Consider the following 23,654-nt stretch of genomic DNA (forward strand, 5'->3'; position numbering starts at 1 on the left):
GCAGCGGGCTGGCAAGCTGCGGCTGCCTGGATTGGTGTTTTGTTTTGTCGCCCCCCCCCCCCACCTCTTCAAGCTGTAATTCTCTGGCGTGTGTTTAACTCTGAAGCGGACAGGGGAGGAGAGCATTTGTAGGAAAGATTGGATCTGAGGGAGGTTAAAAATATAGGGCGCTCTTCAACACACATTGCAAAAAGAATTATACTAATAAGGCAAGGGCACGATGCTGGAGCTAGGGGTGCTGCTGCGCTCTCCATCCTATCCAGGGTTTACAGTTTGGTTTCATGGCTCTCAGCACCCCCCACGGTACAAATTGGTCCACTAGAGGCTTCTAATGTTTGTTCTGAAATGTAATCCCCCAGCCCCGAGGAAACCTCCCTGTAAATAAGTGAGGAGGGGGCAGGTCAGATGGGGGACATGAGAGGAAGAAACCTTACCCCCCCCCCCTCCCCAAAGCAGTAGTTAAGTAGCAGGGCCTGCTTCTCCCCAGTCAAAGGCAGGGGAGCAGATCTAAGGGATGTGCAGGCTGCTGCTTTATTTCAGCAGGGATGATGTGTAAACATGTAGATAATTACTAGGTGAGAGGAAGAGAACTTGTGTGCCCAGGTTGTTTTTTTTTAAAAGGGGGGGGCATTAATTAAAAAAGGCCTTTCTAGCTCCCACGCATATTTGACTTTCCTGAGTGGTGCATCGAATGGCTTGAAAAGGCGAGGTGTGAAAATGAGCATTCACTTGGCATTTTGTGTTCCGTAAACAAGGCTGTTTAGCACAGACCAGCCAGAGAAGATCAAGTCATCCACGTCTTGACAAAAAAGCTGTACTGTAAGAGTCTAGAGTGGGCTACTCTCTTTAGAGCCTTGAATTTTCAAAATGCATAATAGGCTTTTAAATCTATAGCACTTTCTGTCCAAGGATAATAAAGTGTTACAGCAGTGATCAACCCCAAGTGGTCAAAAGTGAGTCAAGTTCCCAGATATCAAGAGAATGGCTTTAAAAATCATGGTTTTTCTAAATAATCAATGTTGGCTTTTTATTTGCCCTCTAGTTTTGAACCTTTTAGGGTTAATGTTTTCATGCTTTTCTCCCCAACCACAAGGTCTAGGAACTATTTTTACATATGAATCTCTGCTTTCATTAAATCAATTGACTCCAGGAGCTGGGTCTTTAAGAATAACCACACATATTACAAGATTTTGTGATAAAATTGCAAGACTGAATCAACAGAATTAGTTACAGCTCACCACGTTTGCACAAAGTGGGGAAATATTCCCATTTTACAGAGGGCAGAGAAACAGCATACTACAGAAACTAGGTGATTTGCCCAAGGTCCCACAAATCAATGGCGGAGATGGGAACAGAGCCTGGGTCTCCCTCATTCTAAGGACTAGATATCTATCCTTTCTAGATATCCTCCTCTCCCCTACTGTGAACAATGAAACATTAGCAGTGAAATATTACTGTTGGGGAAGTCTGTGTGTCTTTGGGTTAAATGTATGTAACTTAATTTTTATGAGAAAAAAACAGGTTTTCAGTATGTGTGTGGTGGTGGTGGTAGTGGGGAATAGCATAGGAAACCTACTATGCTGGGACCCTATTGAGCCCTCCTTACTGAGGCCAAACTCCCAAGGAATCAGTGGTAACAAGCCTGCGTTTCTTATACACCCATTGTGGTCTCCCTTCCTAAAGCATGAATGCAAGAAGCTGATGGATCTTTTACTCATTGTGCACCCAAGACTCCAAGTTACTGGGACCTTGGCCTGAGTAAAGAGGATTGACTAGGGCTAACCCAGGAGGGTTTTGCAAGTCAATTCCCAGCTTTCTTGGGAAACAGTCCTGTTCTGTAAAGTGCCATGTCCACTGGGTATCATTTAAAATAATCCATTTGCTGTGCTTCAATATTTGACTTTACCAAGTCTGTATTTGTGATATTTCCTGTACTTAATGGGGAACACTGTAAATGTACAACAGCCATCTGTGATGTCTGTAATGGTGCCTACTGTACACTTTCTATGCTATTGTGTAGAGAAGGAACATGCCTACAAATAAGAACAACTAAAGTAAGCAATGGCAGCGAGCAGTAAACTCAATGCAACAGTTAGGTCCCAAACCTACTAACACTTACGTATGTACTTAATGTGACTGCTCATGCATTTAAAGATGAACACATACTTAAGGGGTTGTGGGACTGTGGCAATAATTTGCATCTAGATGATGCATTTGAGATGCCTTGGCTACAAATGAGCCTTGTAAGTTAAGTGCTTTAATACATATATCAAGAAAATATAAATCTCATGGGAGGTGGGTGCACTTTGGATAATCCAGAGAAATTGCACTGAAAAACAGATATGGGGCACGACCCTGTTTTAAATAGCATTAAACCACCTACCTTTTCAGGAAATAAAGGACCAGCTTTGCAAAGGTGTGGTCATCATAAGAAAATGCTTGGGGTGGAAGTTGGGAAGAAAAGGGGGGACTAGGAATGGAAATATAGAACCCTTGCAGTCATGATGGAGATTGCAGCAGCTGTAGAGGAAAAAGTTAAAAGGGGATTTCAAGCCACCCCCAGTGGCTGTACCTATGCAGCTACATGAAAAATGCATGTTTGAAGTTTGTTTGAGCAACACAACCCACAATGGCACCATAGCATACATCTGTATGCCAGATGATAACCAACTGAATGATAATTGCAGAAATACCGACCCAAGACTGTGAGTTTGAGGTTGGACTTTGTGATGCTAACACCACAAAATAAGAGATGGCCTTTGAAATAAGCCACAGGTGGCCCCAGTAGATAAGAGGGTGCATTGGGTGATGGAGTGAAGCGGAACTAAAAGTGTAGCACTTTTAAAAAATTATTTTGTCCAGGTTTCAAATGGAAACCGACAGGATACTGCATCAACAGGCCAGTTTGGATGTTGTTGGGGGGAAAACACCCATAACTTTTGGTGTCATCCCCCTTTGACATATTTATTATTATATGCAGGTTTCACATGGAAACAGGTACACCTTGCACAATTTCCGTGAGCTGTCCTGGGTGCCATCATTTGGGATAAAATTGGCAGCCGCTTTGCCTACGGTTGTATATGTGCCCCCCATCCTCCTCCCCGCTGCTTCTTTATTTCAGAGGGGTCTTACTTAAGAGTTAAAACATTTTTTTAAGATGCTGACATCATGCATGGGAAGCGCGTGCTGCAGAATCTCCACCTGCTGGTGCAGGTGCTGCATGGAGGAGGAGGTTCTCTCCCCCCCCCTCCAAAAAAAAACTTTTACATTTTCCTAATTAATTATGGATATTTTTATTGTTTCCCTCCGATCTATTTCTGATAGCAGGGGGCAGGGTTGTTTTTTTTGAGGGGGGGGATGCTCCTTCCCCCTCCCCAGTCCTCCTCCCCATATACTGGGGGGGGGGGGGTGGGCAGGAGGTGACCAGCCCTGGACACTCTCCTCTCTCTCCTCCATCTTCTCTCCCGAGCTCAGCTTCCCCAGCCTGGGACGGTCCCATTGGTAGGCCACGGGGGGGACGGGCCAGGCTCGGGCCGCTATTCGGCCGCGGGAAGCGGCGTCCCCCGCACGCCCTCCTCCCAGACGCTCGCGTGCCGCGCCGGGTGGACGCACCCCCGCGAGGTGCGGGGCGCCCGCGCCTCTCTGCAGGGCCGGGGCTGGCGGCGCTCCCCGCGCGAACCCCCCCCCCCCGCGCCCGCAGTGGTGCGGCCCGGAGGTTAGCGGAAGCGGCCGCTCGGCGCTGCCATGTTGAGCTGCCGCCGCCGCCGCTTTGTTGTCGGCTCCATGTAGCAGGGGCCCGGGGGAGGGAGGGGGGATCGAGCCGGAGCCGCCGCCGCAGACCAGGCCGCGAAGGCCCCGGGAGTCCCCGCCATGGAGGCCAACTGGACCGCGTTCCTCTTTCAGGTGAGGCCGCGGGGAGGCCGGACCTCCCCCCTCCCCCCGCCCTTCCCTCACCGGCCGGGGCCACTCCGTCCCCGGGCAGCGGCCGCCGCGCAGCGCGCGGTTTCCAGCTAGGCCCGCGGGCTGTCAGTCAGCGCGGCCGCCCGGCCTCCTTCTCCCCCTCCCCCCACCCCGGCCGGCGCGGGAGGGGGGAGCCGCGGGGGGGAGAGGGGATCCCGCGTTATAGCGCTGTGCTGAGCCGGCTATAGCGCGCCGGGCTAAGCCGCCTGCCTCCGCTCCTTGCAGACGCTGGGGATTCATATGGGGGGTGGGGGGCTTCTTTTTTTTTTTTCTGGTCAAAAAATTATTGCCCTCCCAATTTTTATTTATTTATTTTTTGTAAAAATGTTTTGCCGGTTCTTTTTTTTTTTTTTTTTACTCTTGCAAATAATAATCATTTGTGGGGTTCCCGCCCCAGAAAAAAACCCCACCTAGATGCAGCAAACACTGTGCGTGTGAGAGAATAAATTAATTCCTCTTGAAACAGCCGGCCTCGGTGACTGACGAGGGATGTTGTCCTAATTTAAAATAGGATTTAATTTAAAATAGGGAGCGAGAGATGGATTTTTTCCCCTAAGAACTGAGTACTAAAAAGAATAGCAAGAAAAACCACAGAAGGCGAGAATAATCCCTCCACTTGCAAACTGAGTCACTGTTTTTGTCTGTATTCAAGACGGCCCTAATGCTCAAAAATACAATACAAAGTTTGTTTAATACTCAAAAAGGAAACTGTAAAATACTGAAGAACTCTCTTGCCCTCGTGTTTGTGAACTATAATCTGGATCCTTTGCTCACTGGCTTGTTCTCTAAAACCTTCTGCCACTTTGTAGCTTGAAAATGTGAAATATGTAATTGCAACCCCTCCGCCCCCCGAAAAAAAAAAAGCCCCACACATCACCTTGTGCAAAGAGGATTATTTTACCTTGAAAATTACAAGCATGGACCCCTTACTTACTCCTTGTCCTGGCTGGCTTTTTGAAAACAACAAAAACATGACATTTGATTGAAAACCTGAATGGAATGAATAAATCTGTAAAGAGAATGCAATGTTTCTTTTTAAAGGAAAAATAATAGTCTTGCAAGTACTAGGAGATGAGTCACTCACTTGGGTGCTCTGCTTCTGAAAACACGTTTAGAAGAATGTTCTCTTAGAAAACAAATCTAACAGTCTGAGCTAGTGCAAATTCAAACTGTATATACAAACTCTTATTTCATGTTAAATCTTTTTGTATTCATTTGTACAACAGGTATGAAACTATAAGTTCCTTATAAGTGTGAGTGATGACACACACAGTTTGGATAAGGATTTATAATTTTTCTCACTCTAGTGGGCAGTGATTTGAACATAAACTTCTTAGTAAAGTTTCCTCATTCTAGGGCCACCTCCCTTTCTTGAGTTAGCAGTTTTTCTGTCTCCCTTCAATATACAGTGCTCCCCCTTTAAATATATTTTCAAGAACAACTATTCTCAGAGTGGGGTCTTACAGATATTTTACGGCTCTGTCTTTTCACAGATATTAAGCATCGGTAATTCAGTTGCTTCATTGTGAGGTTTTTGTTTTGTTTTTTTGTTTTGTTTTTAAGTGCATTGTACTTTCAAATACTGACGTCAAACTTTTTAGTTTGGTTTTAGGGTAGGTATTTCTTCACTTGTTTAAGGATTCAGCAGTTTACCTTCTCAAAAATATAATTAATGGTGCATAACTAGTAAGCATCTTTGTAAAGATGTGACATAGAAATTCCCTCCTCTTCCATCCTTCCAGATAATAAAGCCTTAAAACCTTGTAATGACTATTCAGTAGCTTTTGAGTCATTTTGATAAAACAAATGCTTTACAATACTGTTTATCCTAATGTACCTAAACATAGTAGTGATTGGGGAAGTTATAAGTAGTATCTTCTTGTTACTGCCTCATCCTACCCCGTCCCACCAAAACAAGAACAAATCATTAGCAGGCTCATAATTTAAAATCCATTTCACAAAGCCTCACCTTTATTTTTGTTTGGTAACTGTTAAATATAAAATACTGTGCTGATAGTATAGAGATGCAATGTTTACTTCACATGGTTTTCAATTGTGACATCTGTAGAAGAATTTTTTAAAATAATTAAAGGGTATATTTAAAACCCTGTGTGGATAACTGTAATTCTCAGCCAGTTGACTTTGGGGAAATGATTAAATGTCTTAATTTTAGTTTTAATGGCAATTAAATGTGTACAGTGAATTTTTATCCTCCTTTCCTAATAAAGAGATTAATCATGTTTAGGTGTTACCTTGATTAATTTTACCTTTTCAAATATAGATTATACTGAATAAGCAACTTCTGTTCATTTTTTTTTATTAGTGTTCTAGCACATGCATATTTTGAAAACCACTTTGTACCTGCCTGGAAAGTGAAAGTTGTATCTGTTAACGTTAAGAGAAATCATCCATCAAACAGGGCATTCAAGATATGACTCACTGATGCTAATTTACTGTTCTGACATGAAGGCTCCAGTGCAAAAATCTCTTAGCCTCTGGCACTGGAAGTTCACAATGCCACATCCTACCACTCTGGGTCATGAAATACAGTTTTTATTTTGTTTGCTATCCTCCTGGAATGAAAGTTTGCTTAGTGAGAGAAATACTGTATTTTGCATGGAAGACTTTTTCTAGGCAATCAAAACATCACAAATGTTGACTTGACATGAATGCTAAGTCAAGTAAAACGGTGCCCTACAAGTGATTAAAAATGATTTGCAAAAGGCAGGCAGCAGGTGCTGTTTCATTCTGTGCATTCCCTCCTCTAACAGCAAGGGAAAAATACAGTCTGATCCCTCTTTAGAAAGCTCTAATATAGAGGATCCTTGGAAACTGAGTAATGCTGCTTGTTGCAGACAGGTTTTGTTAAAAAGGCAATATTGGTAATAACGGTGGAGTATCTGAGAGCCAAGGTAAGCAGCCTTATATAAGAGATGGTTTCATAGCAGACAGCCTTATGAATACATTGTTTCGTGTCAGATGTTTATATTGGTACAACAGAAATAATTGTTTTACCTTGCAGTGCTAATGGTTCTTTAAGGCTTAAAAATGTCCTTAAACTGCATAAGTTTGAACCTTGTCCAAAGGATTTGGACTCCCTATTATCCGATCTGCTAGCTCTCCCTTTGAAATTGTATATCTTGAGCTATCTTAGGATATTAACCACTTGTACTCTGTGTGAAAACACATTTACTATTGCCTGACTGGAAAATGCTCTGAACAGAAAGCTCTAATTAAGTGCATGAAATGTTCTTGAACTCGTGTTTTATATTGTACCCATTTTGGCATCTGTATGTATTACACATCAGCAAGCGTCAGTTTATAAAACAGGAGAAAGTAAAACAATACAAAATATCACTTAGGTCATGCAAAAGCTTGATGGGAGAAATGAGCCTCATGCTGTGCTCTAAGTCAGTGACTGTCAACCTTTCCAGACTACTGTTCCCCTTTCAGGAGTCTGATTTGTTTTGCATACCCCCAAGTTTCACCTCCGTTAAAAACTACTTGCTTACAAAATCAGACATAATACAGAAGTGTCACAGCACACTATTACTGAAAAATTGCTGACTTTCTCATTTTTACCATTAATTATAAAATGAATAAATTGGAATATAAATATTGTACTTGCAGTTCAGTGTATAGCATATAGAGCAGCATAAACAAGACATTGTCTTTATGAAATTTGAGTCCGAACTGACTTCACTAGTGCTTTTTATGTAGCCTGTTGTAAAACTAGGCAAATATCTGGATGTGTTGATGTATCCCTGGAAGACTTCTGTGTACCCCCAGGGGTATGGGTGCCCCTGGTTGAGAACCAGTGCTCTGAGTTAGCAAACTCAGGCCAAGAATGCCCTTTTTTCCATCTTCAAGAATGCGTGTTTAGGGTTTGTTAACTGAGGCACCTTGGTATGTCCACACTTAGCCTGGTAACACTCAACATATTTGTTGTATCCAAAGTTTCTGAATAGACCTAAAAAGTACAGAGAGGTGGACCAGTCACCCTAACTGCTTGTAGTAATCAAAGCAAGTAATGCCATGGACTTTCACACAGAACAGCTTGACCTAAACTGTGAACTAGTCTCCCACCAAATAGTATGGGAGTGTTGCAGAGTGGGCATTCTCATCCACGTGGGCTAAGACTTGTGCGCACTTTCAACCCATTTTCAAAGAACATCATTATTATCTGAAGCTTCAGGATTGGTGAATATGGGAAGACAAAGTGAGTACATGAGCACCCTGAATGAATGAATGGAGTGTTGCATGGAAGTCTTAAAACCCCTACTTAGATGTACTTAATATTGTAGTCATTGCTTCTGGTTATTGATGTGCTGTAGAGGCAAAAGAAGGAAGGCTTGGATGCCACCAAAATAGAAAGTCACAGATTGCGTCTGTAAATAGTAAAGTCTTCAAAGGGCTTTAAGCAATTGGCTATTGGCTAAAGCTGAAAGGATCTGAATTTGAATATGCTTAATAATGGTACAGATCCTGATTAAAAATTAAAGCTGACAGTCCTGTAGGCTCCAAATCATTACCTAGTTTTACTCAACCTGCAAAGTCCCAAATGTGGGAAGACCATGTAAAATGAGGTACATATCACTTAATAAAGGAAAGCACAGAGGAGTAATCTTGGAAAGATGTGGCATTAATAGAAATAAAAGTTTCAGTAAGATCAGTTTCATGCCACAGGCCTGTTCTGTTGCACTGCTGTAACTAAATTGATTTTATAACTGATCTAGTTTATACTGGTGCAAAGCCCTACTATAGATACCCTCAAACTGGTTTAAATCATGTTTATAATTATTCGGCTTAATGTTACTTTAAGCTAAATAATATTAAGCATGGTTTAAACCAGTTTGAGTGTCTTTAGTAGGGCTTTGCACCAGTTTAACTAAATCAGTTTTAAATCAATTTAGTTACAGCAGTTGTTCAATATAGACATCCCACACCATCTCTGCTACCAGCCTCAGGTAGGAGAGGGTACTGGTAAGTAGAGGGCTGTTCATTGTGGTGTGATAGCAAAGATTTTTCTAGTACTGCTCTCACAGATGCAGCAGTCCAGGTTTGTCAGCATTTGTCAGTTACATTATTTTTTTAAAGAATAACTTTCATATCTGTTGTAAGTCTGTGCTCCAGAAATCACAAGATTGCTACTAGTGCTTATTGACTAGCCCCCTCTCCCTTTTGTGAAAGAGTTGGTGATAAAGAGAAAAGAAACATGTCTTTATTCTTATCAGTTTCCATAAGCAAAGAGCACCTTAGAGCATCTTAGTCATTGTGTTAATGCCATGGGAGACTATTTAAATATACAACTCTAAATCTAGAGTTAAACAGTTCTTGAAACAAGTTATTTAAATGTGGTTCCAGCACTGACAAAGTAGTGCAAAGAGAGAGATTCAAGTAAGATGCCTCGTTTCTTCCTAGTTCACTGTGGCCACGGTTTAATTTGTACAGGATTTTTAAATGTAACCATCCACCAGGCTGGTAACACTTGTCTGTCACATTGGTCAACCCCTTTGGCATATCCATAATCTGCCATCACAGATCTGGTGTATTCTCCATATGATCACTTTTATGTAGGGAGTGTCGTTGAGATAGAAATCAAGCAATATGTTAAAAGGCCTGACGAATACCTGGTCATTTGCCATAAGAAATGTTGCCCTCAGGATATGTAACAATTGTTTTATGTGATTGCATTTTCCTACACCTATGTACTGCAGAATCTGAGCACAACACATGGATTTAAATGTAAGTGGTTTTTCCAATCAGGAAATCATTGTAGTGAGATTTTATATAATTTCTTGCACTTGTTAGTTCAGTGACTCTTTGGTCTAAGATTTGCTTTCCTTTGCCTGTAAATGTTTTCAGCATGTCAAAGTGAGCGCCCACCAACAGAAATTCTGAAGTGTGAATGTTTGATTTTAGGCACATGAAGCCTCACATCACCAACAGCAGGCAGCACAGAACAGTTTGCTGCCCCTCCTGAGCTCCGCTGTTGAGCCACCTGATCAGAAGCCGATTCTACCCTTACCAATAACCCAGAAACCTCAGCCTGCACCAGAAACATTAAAGGATGCTATTGTTGGGATTAAAAAGGAAAAACCTAAAACCTCCTTTGTATGCACCTACTGCAGCAAAGCTTTCAGGGACAGCTACCATTTGAGGCGCCATGAGTCCTGCCACACAGGGATAAAGTTAGTGTCACGGCCAAAGAAAACTCCCACCACAATGGTGCCCCTAATCTCAACTATTGCTGGCGACAACAGCCGAACTTCATTGGTTTCAACTATCGCGGGCATCCTGTCAACGGTCACGACGTCTTCCTCTGCCACCAACCCCAGCAGTAGTGCTGGTGCAACAGCCATGGCTGTGACTCAGACGGTGAAGAAGCCCAGCAAGCCTGTTAAGAAGAACCATGCTTGTGAGATGTGCGGAAAAGCCTTCCGGGATGTGTACCACCTCAACCGGCATAAGCTGTCCCACTCAGATGAAAAACCTTTTGAATGTCCAATTTGTAATCAGCGCTTCAAGAGGAAGGACCGTATGACCTATCATGTGAGGTCTCATGAAGGTGGCATCACCAAACCATACACCTGTGGTGTTTGTGGAAAAGGCTTCTCGAGGTACCATGTAGAAAATCCCAGGCGAGCTCAAGTATTGGCTTTTCGTAATCAAGAAGGGTTAAACTATCATAGCAAGGGGCTAGGAGAACCAGACATCTTAGAAGATTGGTGAGGGGATAAAGAGCCTTGTTTACTTAGGGTGTGGGTCTCAATCTAAGATGGTTTGATCATGACTAAAAGCTGTCACTGTTTTATGGTTATTCAATGTTCTGAAATGACCTGATGGCCTCAATCCAGGTCACATGGAAAGGTGTCCACATCGCCGTTGGTGCTAGCTGGACTCCTTGTTAGCAAACTTTGTAGGGGTCAAAGATTGGGGCATGGAGACTGATCTGTCGTCTTGCCTTTAACGTAACTCCTTTCAGGTCAAGATTGAGGTTCATTGGCAGAGCAGTGTGGGGGAGCTTGCATTGCTGCTGGCTGTGCTGTATCTGTTCTGTGAATAGAGCGAACGTCAATCTCTAGGACTGTTAATGCAACTCCTTTTTACAAGTAGTAAAAATTCACTAACTGTAGCACTTCCTGGTGTATAATAGACACATGGCTGAGTTTTAAACTTTGCTGGCTGGGTCCTAGTGTAACCATTTTGCATTATCCTAGCAGCGGGTTGCTTTATAGGTAAGGGGAGTCTTTTTCTTTTTTTCTTTTTTCTTTTTTTTCTTTTTCTTTTTTTTTTTGAAGGGAGGTGGGCTGAAAATGGCAATCAATGCAATGTTCAGTGCTGCTAGCCTAAGAATCATTGCTGTCTATTTGTAACGGTACATGTTCTGTATCTCTGTTCTTTCACAGGCCTGATCACTTAAGCTGTCATGTCAAACACGTTCACTCGACAGAGAGACCCTTCAAATGCCAAGTAAGGGTTAACATGATTTATCAACAGCATAAGTTTAATTGTACAGTTAGTCAATGTCAACTGAGTATTCCACCAGGGACTGTGTTGATTTACATGGTTCCCTTGAATGCAAGGTTGGAATATGGCTCTGTACACACTGCTTGTAGTTACTTAGTGTTGTAGTTATGATCCCAGTGTAGAAGCAGCTTAAGAGGATGATGTGCCTACCATTTTGTAAGATTAGAGGCTTATTTGCTCCTTGGAGAATATTCCCAAAACCATATAGTTCAAGTCAAGTTTGCCTTTAAAAACAGTGTGGCTAAATCCTCAAATTGACATTGATTGCTGAAGCAATGTGTAGGATTTGTTTAGCAATTTTTATAGGTAAAGGCAGTTATGAAAATAGAGTATTTTGCTTGAAATCGAAAGCAAATTGTCATGGTGAAAGTAAGTTGAAGATTAAAAATGAGGCAGAATTTGACTAGTGTTGAACAATCAATTATTCTATGGTTTCGCTTGGAATCATCCATGCACGTTCCAACCTGTCTCTAGTGACTCATCATATTATAAGTAAATGCTTTGAATTAAAAGAATAGCTCTAAAGAAATGCTTTGTCTTCCCTTTCCTGATTTTGGATTGGAACTAAACTATCTGTAGTAAAAAATAATCATAACCAGAACTATACAGTGAAGCCTGTATAAGAGACCATCCTTGTCTACTGTAGGTATTTGTAAACCATCTATCACTTAGGTATGCAAGACAATCTTCTATTTTAAGAAATTGCTCCAAAGTAGGCCCAGTAGTATAGAGTATTCTTCTGTTCCACACTTATCAGAAGACCATTTCCATTAAGCAATTAGATTATGTTCCGTCTCTTAAGTGGTAGCTTGAAATAGGCTTCACTGTAAATCCGTGTAAAATCAAAAGGTTTGTCAACATGCCTAAGGTACAGTAGCACCTAGAAAATAAAATATACTTTTAAATGGGCCACATGGTCCCCAGTGGAATAAGATGGTCTACACTTAAAAAATGCTGTTGTCCTTCATGTAGACGTGCACTGCTGCCTTTGCCACCAAAGACAGACTGCGGACACACATGGTGCGCCATGAAGGAAAGGTATCGTGTAATATCTGTGGTAAACTTCTGAGTGCAGCGTATATCACCAGCCACTTAAAGACACATGGGCAGAGCCAAAGTATCAACTGTAATACCTGTAAACAAGGCATCAGTAAAAGTAGGTGAACATTTTAAAAACACTTCAGTAAATGTGTGTTCTAAACATTTTGCAACATAAGTTGCCTTTGACTTTCTTAAAATGTAAAATACACTTGTGACTCAGTTTAGATGTTTGCACCTATCAGAAAATAGATCTCTGAAAATGGATTCTTCATGAAAAGCTCCCGATTTGTTGATCTGGAGATGTGGAACTGATCTGGAACTAGGAGTATTGTCTTATCTCTTAGAGAAATGCCCTGAAGTGAGAGAGAATAGTTCTTCACTTTTAAGTATGAAGATCCTAATATCTTTGTCTTTCAACTTATGAGTACAATTGGATACATCCTGACCTACTTCCTTAACTGCAAAATAAAAAAAAAAGGGGGGGGGGAGGGAGAATAGTGTCCAGGATTTTAAATTAGTAACAGAATGTGTGTAGATTTTAAAATGACACATTTGCCTTTTATAGCAAAATATTTGAAAACTTGGCAAGTCTTACGTTCAGGATTTTGAGCTTGATCTAAAGCTCAGTGAAGCCAAAGACTCCCACTGATTTCCATGAGCTTTGGATCAAGGCTGTCGGTGTTTTTTTCCTTGAAGCACTGGACAAAACAAGCACTTAAAGCAAGGCATTTTCCTGCATTGCCTGATGCGTTTTGGGCATTGGTGGTGGTTGGCCTGTGCTGTACAGGAGGTCAGACTAGGCGATTGTAATTCTGGCGTTAAAATCTGAATATCCTCGGCAGAAATGCTGAATCCTGAACTTCGGAGTGGCAAGTAAATGAAGGAGAGACTGGCTTTCTCTCTCAAAAGTATTTGAAACTTAAATCTACACGTCATGTTGGTGATGTAGACTCCTTTGAAAATCCCAGCCTAAAGAAGTTGAGTGTCTAACCCCTCCCTCTAAGTTCTTTTGAAAATTCCATCCTTAAAACCTTCAAACAGTATTTTGCCTTTTAGTTCATATTTAATGTGTTCTTTTATTCCCAGAAGTTTGAGGTCAGTTAGAATATCTAGTAAGCTTGACAAATATTTACTGACTTGGATGTGGAAAATAAAATTAAAATGTGAATTATTTTTGAAGTAGGGGTTGCTGGAGTCCTTGTTCCCACAGTACCAACTATTCTGCCTTTCATTATCAGTTCAGTGACCCTAAACAGCTCGCAGGAGGTATTATGGGACTCACAAAAGGCAGAGATGAAAGTGGCAGGAGCAGCTATGTGGCCAGAGAGTAAATAGCTATTTTCTGATGTGAGGGTGAACTAAAAATGTTTTTAATTTTGATTTCAAGAAGGGGTGAGAGGTGTCTTTTTAAGTAATTATTGCTGTGTTCTAACATAACTTGACTCAGCTGCCTCCTTGAGTTCTGGGGAAATCTGATCTGTATGAGTACCATAGAAGCCATTCCATTTTAAAGTCCTGTATTTCATTCTCTTTGTTTATCATCCTTGAGATGTCACTCACTGTGAAAGAGAAATCAGGCAGCTCATAGCTTGCACTTCTCTAGATCTTAGAGAGGTAATTCTACTGAAATACAGCACTAATTAAATGTTTTTAAACACTCCTATCTTTCTCTTTTCAAGATTCTGAACATGTTTTTAACTTAAACAAAAGCCTTCATCCTTTCAGTAGAAAGGAGCATACATTTCCAAGGTGAATTTGTGTGTGTTTTTACTTGACTGGCGTAGCATGCATGAGTGAGGAGACCAGCAACCAGAAGCAGCAGCAGCAGCAGCAGCAGCATGTAACAAACTGGCCTGGAAAGCAGGTAGAGACACTGAGATTATGGGAAGAGGCGGTCAAAGCAAGGAAGAAAGGTAAAACAAAATAACATAATCTATTACCTTGATTTACTTGGTTTTTTAAATTCTAGTCTATTTTACAAAAAGAAAGTGTTAGAGAGAATGTGAAATGGCAAAAATTGACACATGAAAATTAATTCTTGCTCATAAAAAGGAGGCTAAAAAAAACTGTGATAACCTTACGTAACATTCACTTCTCAAATTAACTTCTTTACTATTTATCTTCAGTCAGATTCTGCCCTTGAATGTGCACGTAAGCCTCCTTTTGCGGTTAATGGGAGCTGTGCCTGTGCTCAAAGGCAGAGTTTGGCCTTTGATTTGTGTGTGATTTCTGGACCTTCTTTAAAACATCACCAGTTGTTAGATCTCACACATACAATTTTTGTGTAGACATCAGTTTCCGTTTAAACCGTTTTCATATCCCTGTTTCCCATTTTATTTCATTCACTTGTACCCATCGCATAACTGTATTTGTCCACAGTCTGGTGAAATTCATACTTTTTCTTCCATTGCTTGGTGTCATTCTTCTAGTTGCAAAATTAACTAGATTAGTCACTATTGCCAAGATACTGCTCACCTCTACCTATCCTATTGTATTCAAAGTTGAATAGTGCCCTTTCGTTGTTCACTATGCCTGTTGCGTAAGGAATAGATTGCTTCAGTTTAGCGTCTCATTTGGAGTATAGTTTGAAATCTCCAGCTACCTCTAGTTTATTCTTTTCACAACCCTTTGGTTTCTAATTTCTGTCATGTGGCTCCCTCTGATTAAATGTATTCCTGCTGTCCATTTATTCCTTTTAATTAACTCTTAATTTTGAACCATAAATATTCTCCACCCATCTTTCCCGTCAAGCTCCTCACAATTCCTCCATAGTCTATTAGTTATTCTAGTCCCCTTTTTCTGTACAAGGTAGCTCGCTCCGTTTCTGATTCCTGCTGCCACAAAGATTTTTCTTATTCAATGTTAGAAACAGACTAACCTTTTTTCTTATAAACCGCGATAACTGAAAAGTATTAGGGTTTATCTGGTTAGTACCCCAATGCTATGGGGATGGAAGACCTAGGAAAACCAAAGTGAGGCTTGTTCTGCTCATTCTCTTCTATGTCTTGTTTCTGCTTCCTTCTTTCTTACCATATGTATCGGTCGAAGTGCTTTTAACAAAAACTATATTAAAAAGAGGGAAGGTGGGGGTGAGGGGAGGGTGGGTGGGGGCGAGGGCCACTAGGGTGGGGGCGGGGAAAGTATTGTGCCAAGTTTTTCAATAAGAGTCAAACTGAAACTGTTCAGTGAAACCTGTGGTGCCCGAAGAGCACCCCTGATATCTGGGGAGAGGATGGGAGGGTGTTATAGCTAAAGAAATCACTCTGTTTGGAAGATGAAACTAGACCAGTCAGTTCCATTCTTGTTCACGGTCCTTTTCATGCTGGTTCTCATGCATTAGCACCACATGTTGTGTTTGGTTTTGCAATACCACAGGGGAATTTTTAAATTCAGCAGTTTATTTAATTTCAGATATTTGTTGTTATAATTGTGTTAAATCCCCCCACACAGACGCTTTTTTTTTTTTTTTTGTCTCCACACCTGATTATTGACCCTGAACAGTCAACAGTGACCCTCAAATGGGGCTAATGCTGCTGTAAAAGAAAACACGCTCTTAATACATTTGAATAGCCTGCATGGCAAGGGTGGACTCTTTAGTTTACCTCTTGAAATATGGATATAGACTGACCTAGGTGTCCTACTCTACAAATGTGAAACAAGACACATTTTTAAAAATGCCATAACATTGACACGGAATATATTTTTTCGGTTTCTTTAGCAGTCATCCCTTTCTTTTATCCGCGTCCAACAACCCGCTTCTGTTTTTGGAGCGTTGTTCTATGGCTAACCAGCAGGTGGTGCTGATATCTAGTGGAGTCATCTGCCTCTTCCGTGGAGCCTGGCTGTATCTTCTCCACAAAGTGTCCAGCCCTTGCTAGACCCAACTGGGAACAGACCCAGGATCCTCCATCTCAGTGCAGGGTCCTCTTGCTTCTTGCCTGTTCAGCCATAGTCTCTATTGCAAAACAAAGTAAAATATTGGTGTAGAATTGTAGTTAATGTAAAAGCTGAGGAGATAATGGGGGTTATAAGATTTACTGACTGGGTATACTTGAAAATTGCTAAGATAAACTTACCACGATCAGTGGAATAATTTAGCAGAAATAATTAAGACTGAAATAAGCAGGTAAACATTGAAATTAGCTTTGCTTATCAGTCCCTAATAATGACTTTTTAAAACCTTCACAGAATGTCAATTCACCTTTGAGAAGGCTATAGAGTACGTACCATTCGGTATGTACACTCTCTTCTCTACTTATAATGTTCCTCTTGAGAGGATTTTTCTGATTGTACAATACTGTTTTTGTGAACATCAAAACCCTCTTTATAAGACAACCTCGCTTGACTTCTCAGGAAAGAATTTTGAATTCAAATGAGCTGCATGAAAGTTATATTTATTGTAGGCTGTAGAATGTTAACAGTTAACTTACTAATATTTTCTAAAGAAAATTATTCCAGAACTTGTTCTTGTTTTGTTTTATTTTAAATCTTGTCCATGTTTTTTTATGTGTTAAAACTTTTTGTCTTTTTATGTCTCATTTTTAGAAGCTGCTAACTTGTGCCAAACCTCCACTGCTGCTACTACGCCTGTGACTCTTACTACTCCATTCAATATAACGTCCTCTGTGGCTTCTGGGACTATCACAAACCCAGTCACAGTGGCAGCTGCAATGAGCATGAGAAGTCCAGTAAATGTATCAAGTGCAGTTAATATATCCAGTCCGATGAACCTAGGGCATCCTGTAACTATAACAAGTCCATTATCCATGACCTCTCCATTAACGCTCACGACACCGGTCAATTTACCTACCCCAGTAACTGCTCCAGTGAATATAGCGCATCCAGTCACTATAACGTCTCCTATGAATCTCCCAACACCAATGACGTTAGCAGGTCCATTAAATATAGCAATGAGACCAGTAGAGAGCATGCCTTTCCTGCCTCAAGCCTTGCCCACGTCTCCTCCTTGGTAAAGAATCTCTAACCAGTATTAAAGGGGATTAAAACTGAATCCTTACCAGCAGGTTTTTTTAGTTAATAATAATAATAATAATAATAATGTTAATAATAATATAATAAAGTCAAACTAAATATCTGGGTTAACGTGCACCGGTTAAAAACCCTAATAGCATCTTTCCCTGTTGATTTGGCTCATTGTGTTCAAACTAGTTTGTAATTTATCACTTTCTTTAAAGCAGGTTTTACTGTTAGCTGATGATGATGTTGAAATAGGACAGGTGGTTACTTGCCACAGTTAAAAACCAGTCATTAAAAATCAGCATTACTGTTTTATCCCAGAAATTATAAACTAGGAAATGATTTTAATCCAAACACTAGCAAAGACCCCTCCATATGCTTGACAGGGTGGATGGCTAATTTTAACTTGCCAGTTCTAAATCCACTGATTCAGAGCTAGTGTAGTAACTTTGTCTGTGTTAATGTTTTGTTATGAGTAAATGCATTACAATGTTATTTTTTTAATGCATTTTGGAGAAAATATGCATTTTACCTTTGGGAATATGGTAATTTCAGGCAGCATTCCCTATGGGAAAGGTGATACCAGCTCTGATATGCAAAGCATATGATAACTTATCATTCTAACTTCAACATATAATAGGGATTGTGACCTGATATTTGGAGATGTAAATATTACCCAACATATTACCCTAAGGAAAGGTAGCATTCTAGTCAACTTTTTTTTTTTAAACTGTTAATGTTTGGTAAGAAACAGCCATGGCTGGCAGAAGAGGAGTTGAAATGTGTGTAAACATGGTCTTTTAACAGTCAAAACCCCATGGGACTCTTATCTAGGAGCAAAAGGAATGTTTTGAATCTTTTATAAAATATTGCTTAAAGCTGGAAGACTCTGGAAGTGCTGGGGTGTGATGTATATGCCCTCTCTTTCCCCATCAGAACCTGTTGATGTTGCAGCAGGGGACAGACGTGTTAGTTGTTCACTAGAAGTTTTTGTCTTATATTAAACTGTATACAGTTTTTATTCTAACCACTAACTAGGTAGGATGCCCCTACAGGACAAGCCAAGAGCGTCTTTAATTTCTCCCGTATTTCTTAATCAAGTGTTGTGCAAATCTGTTCAACTTTGTAAATATTTTCAAACATCATTTTTACTTTATTCTTCTATTGTGTTAACACATTTCTATCAATTTGTGGTGGTTGTGGCATGACAGTCTGCGCTGTCCAGCCCAGAAGTACTCCACAGATGGTTACCCATGTTAAAACTACATGTGCTTTTTATTTCTTAGACTGTTTATCTGTACATAAAGTAGAAAGCAAAATATAGGGAAACAGATATACTTTTTAGACTATCATGTCACATATTCACATTTTTAAAACTTTGTTTAAAAAAGACACCCTAAAACCAAGACTCTACATTTAAAAAAAAACAAACACAAATTTAAAGAAGAGTTGAGATGTTTTTATCTTAATGAAGTTGAAAACAATGGAGATTAGTGTGTATGCATCTTACAGAATCCTAGCAGGATTGACTAGTCAAAATGGACTGCTTCCGTTGATACCCTGCCTTGTCAGTATAAGCAGCAAATACCAGACTTCTAGGTCAGGTGACAGGTATCTGTTTCATTATGCGAAATCATTCTAGGGGCTTGGACTACATAGTAAAACAAAAAATAGAACTTAGTGTAAAATAATTTTATAAATGATCTTTTGTACTTTAGGACATCAAATTGTACAACTTTTGTATATATAAAAGCTTAGGAACTTTCTGTTTAGCAGAAAGGAAACACATTCCTACACTTTTAATGTATATGTTTGTTATAATGTCCATGTAAACATATGCCCTATGTTTGTGCCTTTTAATTAGTTTGTCTCAATAAACAAAAATGTAGAGAAGAATATGTAGCTATGACTTTGTTACCACTGTTTTTACTCCAACAGTACAAAGATCTTTGTTTTCCACAGTAGATCATTGCATGCAGACAGCTACCCGAGTTAAACTGATGTGGCCAAAGTGAGGCATGTAATCAAATGCAGCCCAGCAAAATCTGTCTCTCTCCTTAGCTGCCCAACTGTGATCAAGCATTGCATGCTGGGATATGTAGTCTCCAAGCCCTACACCTCTATTACATATGAAAGTGATATCCACTTGCACCATTTTTACAAACTAGGTACAGCCTTCTAGCACCTGGCAAGCTGCTACTGTGACTCTCAGTTGGGTGAAGTTTGGGTGTCCCTGAGCTTAAAAAATAAAAGCATTAAAAAACAATATGGAAATGTGTACTAGAAATGGTTATGAATTAATTATATAATAAACAACTGTGAGACTTCATTGTATGTTGTCAATTAAGGTAATATTCAGAATGAATCTTTCAGTCCGCTTCTGTGCCCTGACAGTCGCATTTCAGTTCTTACAGAGGAACAAACTCATTAAACACATAAAAGGAAATTCCCTATTGTGCTAGAGAATGGATGTTTCTTGAATAATTCTGAAACCACTAACCATACTGCTCCTAGCAGAAAGTACAACAGAAGAGGCAAGGGTATTGTCTTTCCCTTTTTATTTTAACTGGCTCTGCTCAAAGTTATCTGATTTACATCTAAAAGGCTGCATTAAATCATCTTCAACCTGTCTCATTTTTAATTGGGTAAATATTTGATTTTTTTTTTTTTACTGAATACAACTTTTTCTCCTAAGGTGTGCTGCTCAGCTGTCCCTATTCCAACATTAATTTTACTTGTATGGCCATCTCACAGAATACTTCAAGCTAGTTTTGATAAATTAAAGTTAACTAATTACACTTTATGTATTGCATCCTACCTTTTAGATGAACTGATTTGGTTAAAGTATAGAAAGGTAACAAGGTCAGCCACTGTAAATACATGTACTGCGGCAAAGCCGATGGATGGCTTATGGGGCAACTTGGGCCATTTCACTGCTGGTCTAACTTTATTTTAAATGACGAAGGCACAGTGGAAATTGTTAATCTGGAGCAGCCATCTAGATCTGTTCCCTTGAGTTAAAATTTCTATTCAGTTTATATTTAGACTAGTTAGGAATTGTTACTCTAAATAATGTCCTTGGGTTATCTAAGCCAATATCTTGTTTCCAAAGTAGTCAGCACTCCCGATGCCTCAGAGGAAGGTGCAAGAGCCATGCAGGAGGCAGATAGGGGATAATCTGCCTCGTGATTGTGAGAGAGTAACTAAGCCTGAAGCATGAGGTTTTTTTTTTTTTTTTATCCCTTGCAAACTCTTTCGGTGAAATCCAGGCTCCACTGGCGTCAATGTTAAAACTCCTATTGACTTCAATGGGGCCAAGATTTCACTTTATTTGCATTAAATACTGTCCTAAGTGTGGATAGTCTTCTCTGTATAAACATCCAATCATTCTTTGAATCTTGCTAAATTTTGGTCCTTGGTGCCATCCTCTTGTTCACCTTGACAGTTTATGCCTATTAATGCAACCTGAAAGTGGTGTCACCTGAGTTCTTTCAGGGTCTGTCCCCCTAGATCATCACCAGCTATGACTGACAGATGTCTTATTTTTTAGAATGAATAATACATGGATGATAGTGGCAGAGGGAACATGTTAAAGGGTGGGATTTCATAAGCACTAGGCAGTGAACTAATGGCTTCTGGCGACTAATGTCTTCAATAGAATTCTCAGAATGGCTTCTCCCAGAAATCAGATCTAATCAGTGACCTGAAAAATCATCCTCTGCATGCAAGAAGGGCTAATGTGTTACTAGGCTCACCTGTGATTTTAGAAGCTATGTTAAGTGAAAGTAAAATAAATATTTATGGCAGGAGCTATCATGGGAATCAGCTAAACCAGTATGCCTTGGGCCCTGGTCCTGTTTTTCTTGTGCATTCAGAACTCCCACAGACTTCAGTGGCAGTTCTGGGTAAGCAGATAATTTAGGATTTGGCCTTTCTGTAGAACAATACCTGCTACTACGAGTAATCAGCATTTTTTAATAGTGTGTGGATCATCCTGCATAGGTGCAAATAAGTAAACCAATCTTATACTCTAAACACATACTAAAGTCATCTTGAAGTAATTGTGGGGCAAAGATCAATGAGTTAAATCCTGCTCATTTTGAGTCACATAAGTAAAGTGAACAGCATTACCCATTGATTTCTGTTAAAAATGTGTAATTTTGACTCATTTACTTGTACCAGTATTCTCTTCAATCAAGGGATAGCTAAGACAGAACAGGAACAATACTCTCAGTGTAGTGCTATTAATAACAAAAAATCTTCATCAGTGGTTTGTTACCTTACTGTAGAAATACATTATCTGTATATAATGCCATATGTTTAATATGTGCTCAGTAATAGATAAAATATTGCTCAAGAATATTATGTCTGTGCCAAAGAGCTTAAAATCCATTGGCACCACTGGCACAAGACAGCAACCCAGCAAAATAACAGCTAGCAACAGCAGTTTCTATACTTGGGATTTTTGTCTGTGATGATCTATCTTTAAGCACACCATGCTTTTCTAGAGCATCTTCCATCACACGATCTCAAAACTCCTTTCTCGTTAATTAAGCACCGTAGCCTCACACAGACATGGGCTGGTAATACCCCTTTTTACAGATGGGGAAATGGAGGCATAGAGAAGCAAGTTGACTTGCCCAAGTTCACACTGCTAAAGCTGTAAAAGAATTTGAATAAGTAACAGTCTCAAAAGCATGAAAACCCCCTAATGGAAAATAATGTGATTTGCTTTGTGTGCAAATTTTGACTTTGCAATTTAGGGGACATTATTCCTCAAAAAATATGCTCTCTCTCTCTGCATTTCAGTTGTCAGTGCAGCATTTAGACTCTGTAAGGCCAGATGATGATGGATGGTGAAGTACAACATTTCAGGCGTGGAGCAATTCTAGGAAGGGTGGCAGTTTGCTGAAAACTTGAACTGACTTCTGCATTTTCGTCAACTAGTGTGTTTGCAAAGAGAGTGTGATCGTTAAAGAACAGCTGAACACATCCTTAAATACTTCAGTGCCTGGAACACTCCAGTTCTAATCTTGGCTCTGGACACTTGGGGCAAGTTACTTCATCTGCCTGCACCTGTCTCCCTATCTGTAAAATGGGATTAATAATACTAGTCTCTAGGTCTGGTTAAAATTGGGAATGCTGCTCTGCAATAAATAAATATATATTTTTAATAAATTGATTTTTGAGTGATGTAGCATTTTTAATATTCTCACAATTTGCTTTTTCAATGAAATTATTGGGAAAAACGGGGAAGGAAACCTCAATCCAAAATGTTAATTTTTATTTGTTTAAATTCCACTGAGTTTGAATCAAAATGATTTTTTTTCATTTTGGATCATTTTATCAAAAAATCTGAAATGTTTGAATATTATAAAGTGCATATAAATCAAAAAGCCACATTTCATTAAAAAAAATAACTGAAACTGTTTGATCAGCCCTATTACCTTACTCACATGAAGTTCTATGAAGGCTGGTTAAAGGGGCTGATTTCCCTCTCCATTTAGCCAATGTAACGTCATGGGACTGCAGTGATATCCCCCCAGTTTACACTGCTACGTGAGAGGAGACTCAGAATGCTTCTGAAGTGCTTGCATTGTGTAGCAGTGTCAGTCCCAGGATATCAGAGAGACAAGGGTGGATGAGGTAATCTTTTATTGGATCAACTTCTGTTAGTGAGAGACAAGATTTCATAGATTCTAAGGCCAGAAGGGACCATTGTAATCATCTTGTCTGACCTATATAGCAAAGGCCATAGAACTTCCCCACAACAATTCCTAGACCAGATCTTTTAGAAAAACATCCAAGCTTAATTTAAAAATTGTCAGTGACGGAGAATCCACCAGAACCCCTGGTAAATTGTTCCAGTTGTTTTGGGCATACACCGATCTGAAGAAGAGCTCTGTGTATGCTCGAAAGCTTATTTCTTTCATCAAAAGAAATTGGTCCAATCAAAGATATTCCCTTGCCCACTTTGTCTCCCTAAAGTTCTTGAAAGACAGAAGGTGGGGAACACGGTGTTAGTAAAACATTAGGGCCTCAGTCTGCAAACACACACAGACAACTTTACTCATGTGAGTAGTACCATTAAACTCAGTGAGATTATTCATGTAGGTAAAGATACTTTGGTGCTTAAGTGTTTGCAA

General features: G+C 40.0%; 1 protein-coding gene across 7 annotated transcripts; it reads left to right on the plus strand.

Moving 5' to 3' along the window:
- Positions 1-3,724: 3,724 nt before the first annotated feature.
- On the plus strand, positions 3,725-22,690 carry VEZF1 (vascular endothelial zinc finger 1). 7 transcript variants are annotated; one of them, XM_048823964.2, is made up of 7 exons: positions 3,727-3,903; positions 9,883-10,688; positions 11,370-11,433; positions 12,463-12,646; positions 14,316-14,444; positions 16,720-16,764; positions 17,077-19,837. In XM_048823964.2, the coding sequence occupies exons 1-7, from the start codon at positions 3,871-3,873 to the stop codon at positions 17,502-17,504; spliced, it is 1,689 nt and encodes a 562-aa protein (XP_048679921.1). In that variant the 5' UTR covers positions 3,727-3,870; the 3' UTR covers positions 17,505-19,837. The 7 variants fall into 7 exon arrangements, with proteins under 7 accessions (XP_048679928.1, XP_048679927.1, XP_048679921.1 ...); XM_048823967.2 differs by having other exon boundaries at positions 3,728-3,903; positions 9,883-10,601; XM_048823968.2 differs by having other exon boundaries at positions 3,729-3,903; positions 9,883-10,580.
- Positions 22,691-23,654: the final 964 nt, after the last annotated feature.

The sequence above is a fragment of the Caretta caretta genome, chromosome 17 (genome assembly GCF_965140235.1).
Source record: "Caretta caretta isolate rCarCar2 chromosome 17, rCarCar1.hap1, whole genome shotgun sequence".
In the NCBI taxonomy this organism is placed as follows: Eukaryota; Metazoa; Chordata; order Testudines; family Cheloniidae; genus Caretta; species Caretta caretta.

Coding starts and splice junctions, on each gene's coding strand:
- VEZF1 (XM_048823964.2), top strand. CDS start 3,871: ATGGAGGCCAACTGGACCGCGTTCCTCTTTCAG. Junction 3,904..9,882: donor GGACCGCGTTCCTCTTTCAG/GTGAGGCCGCGG, acceptor GTTTGATTTTAG/GCACATGAAGCCTCACATCA. Junction 14,445..16,719: donor GGTCAAAGCAAGGAAGAAAG/GTAAAACAAAAT, acceptor AAACCTTCACAG/AATGTCAATTCACCTTTGAG.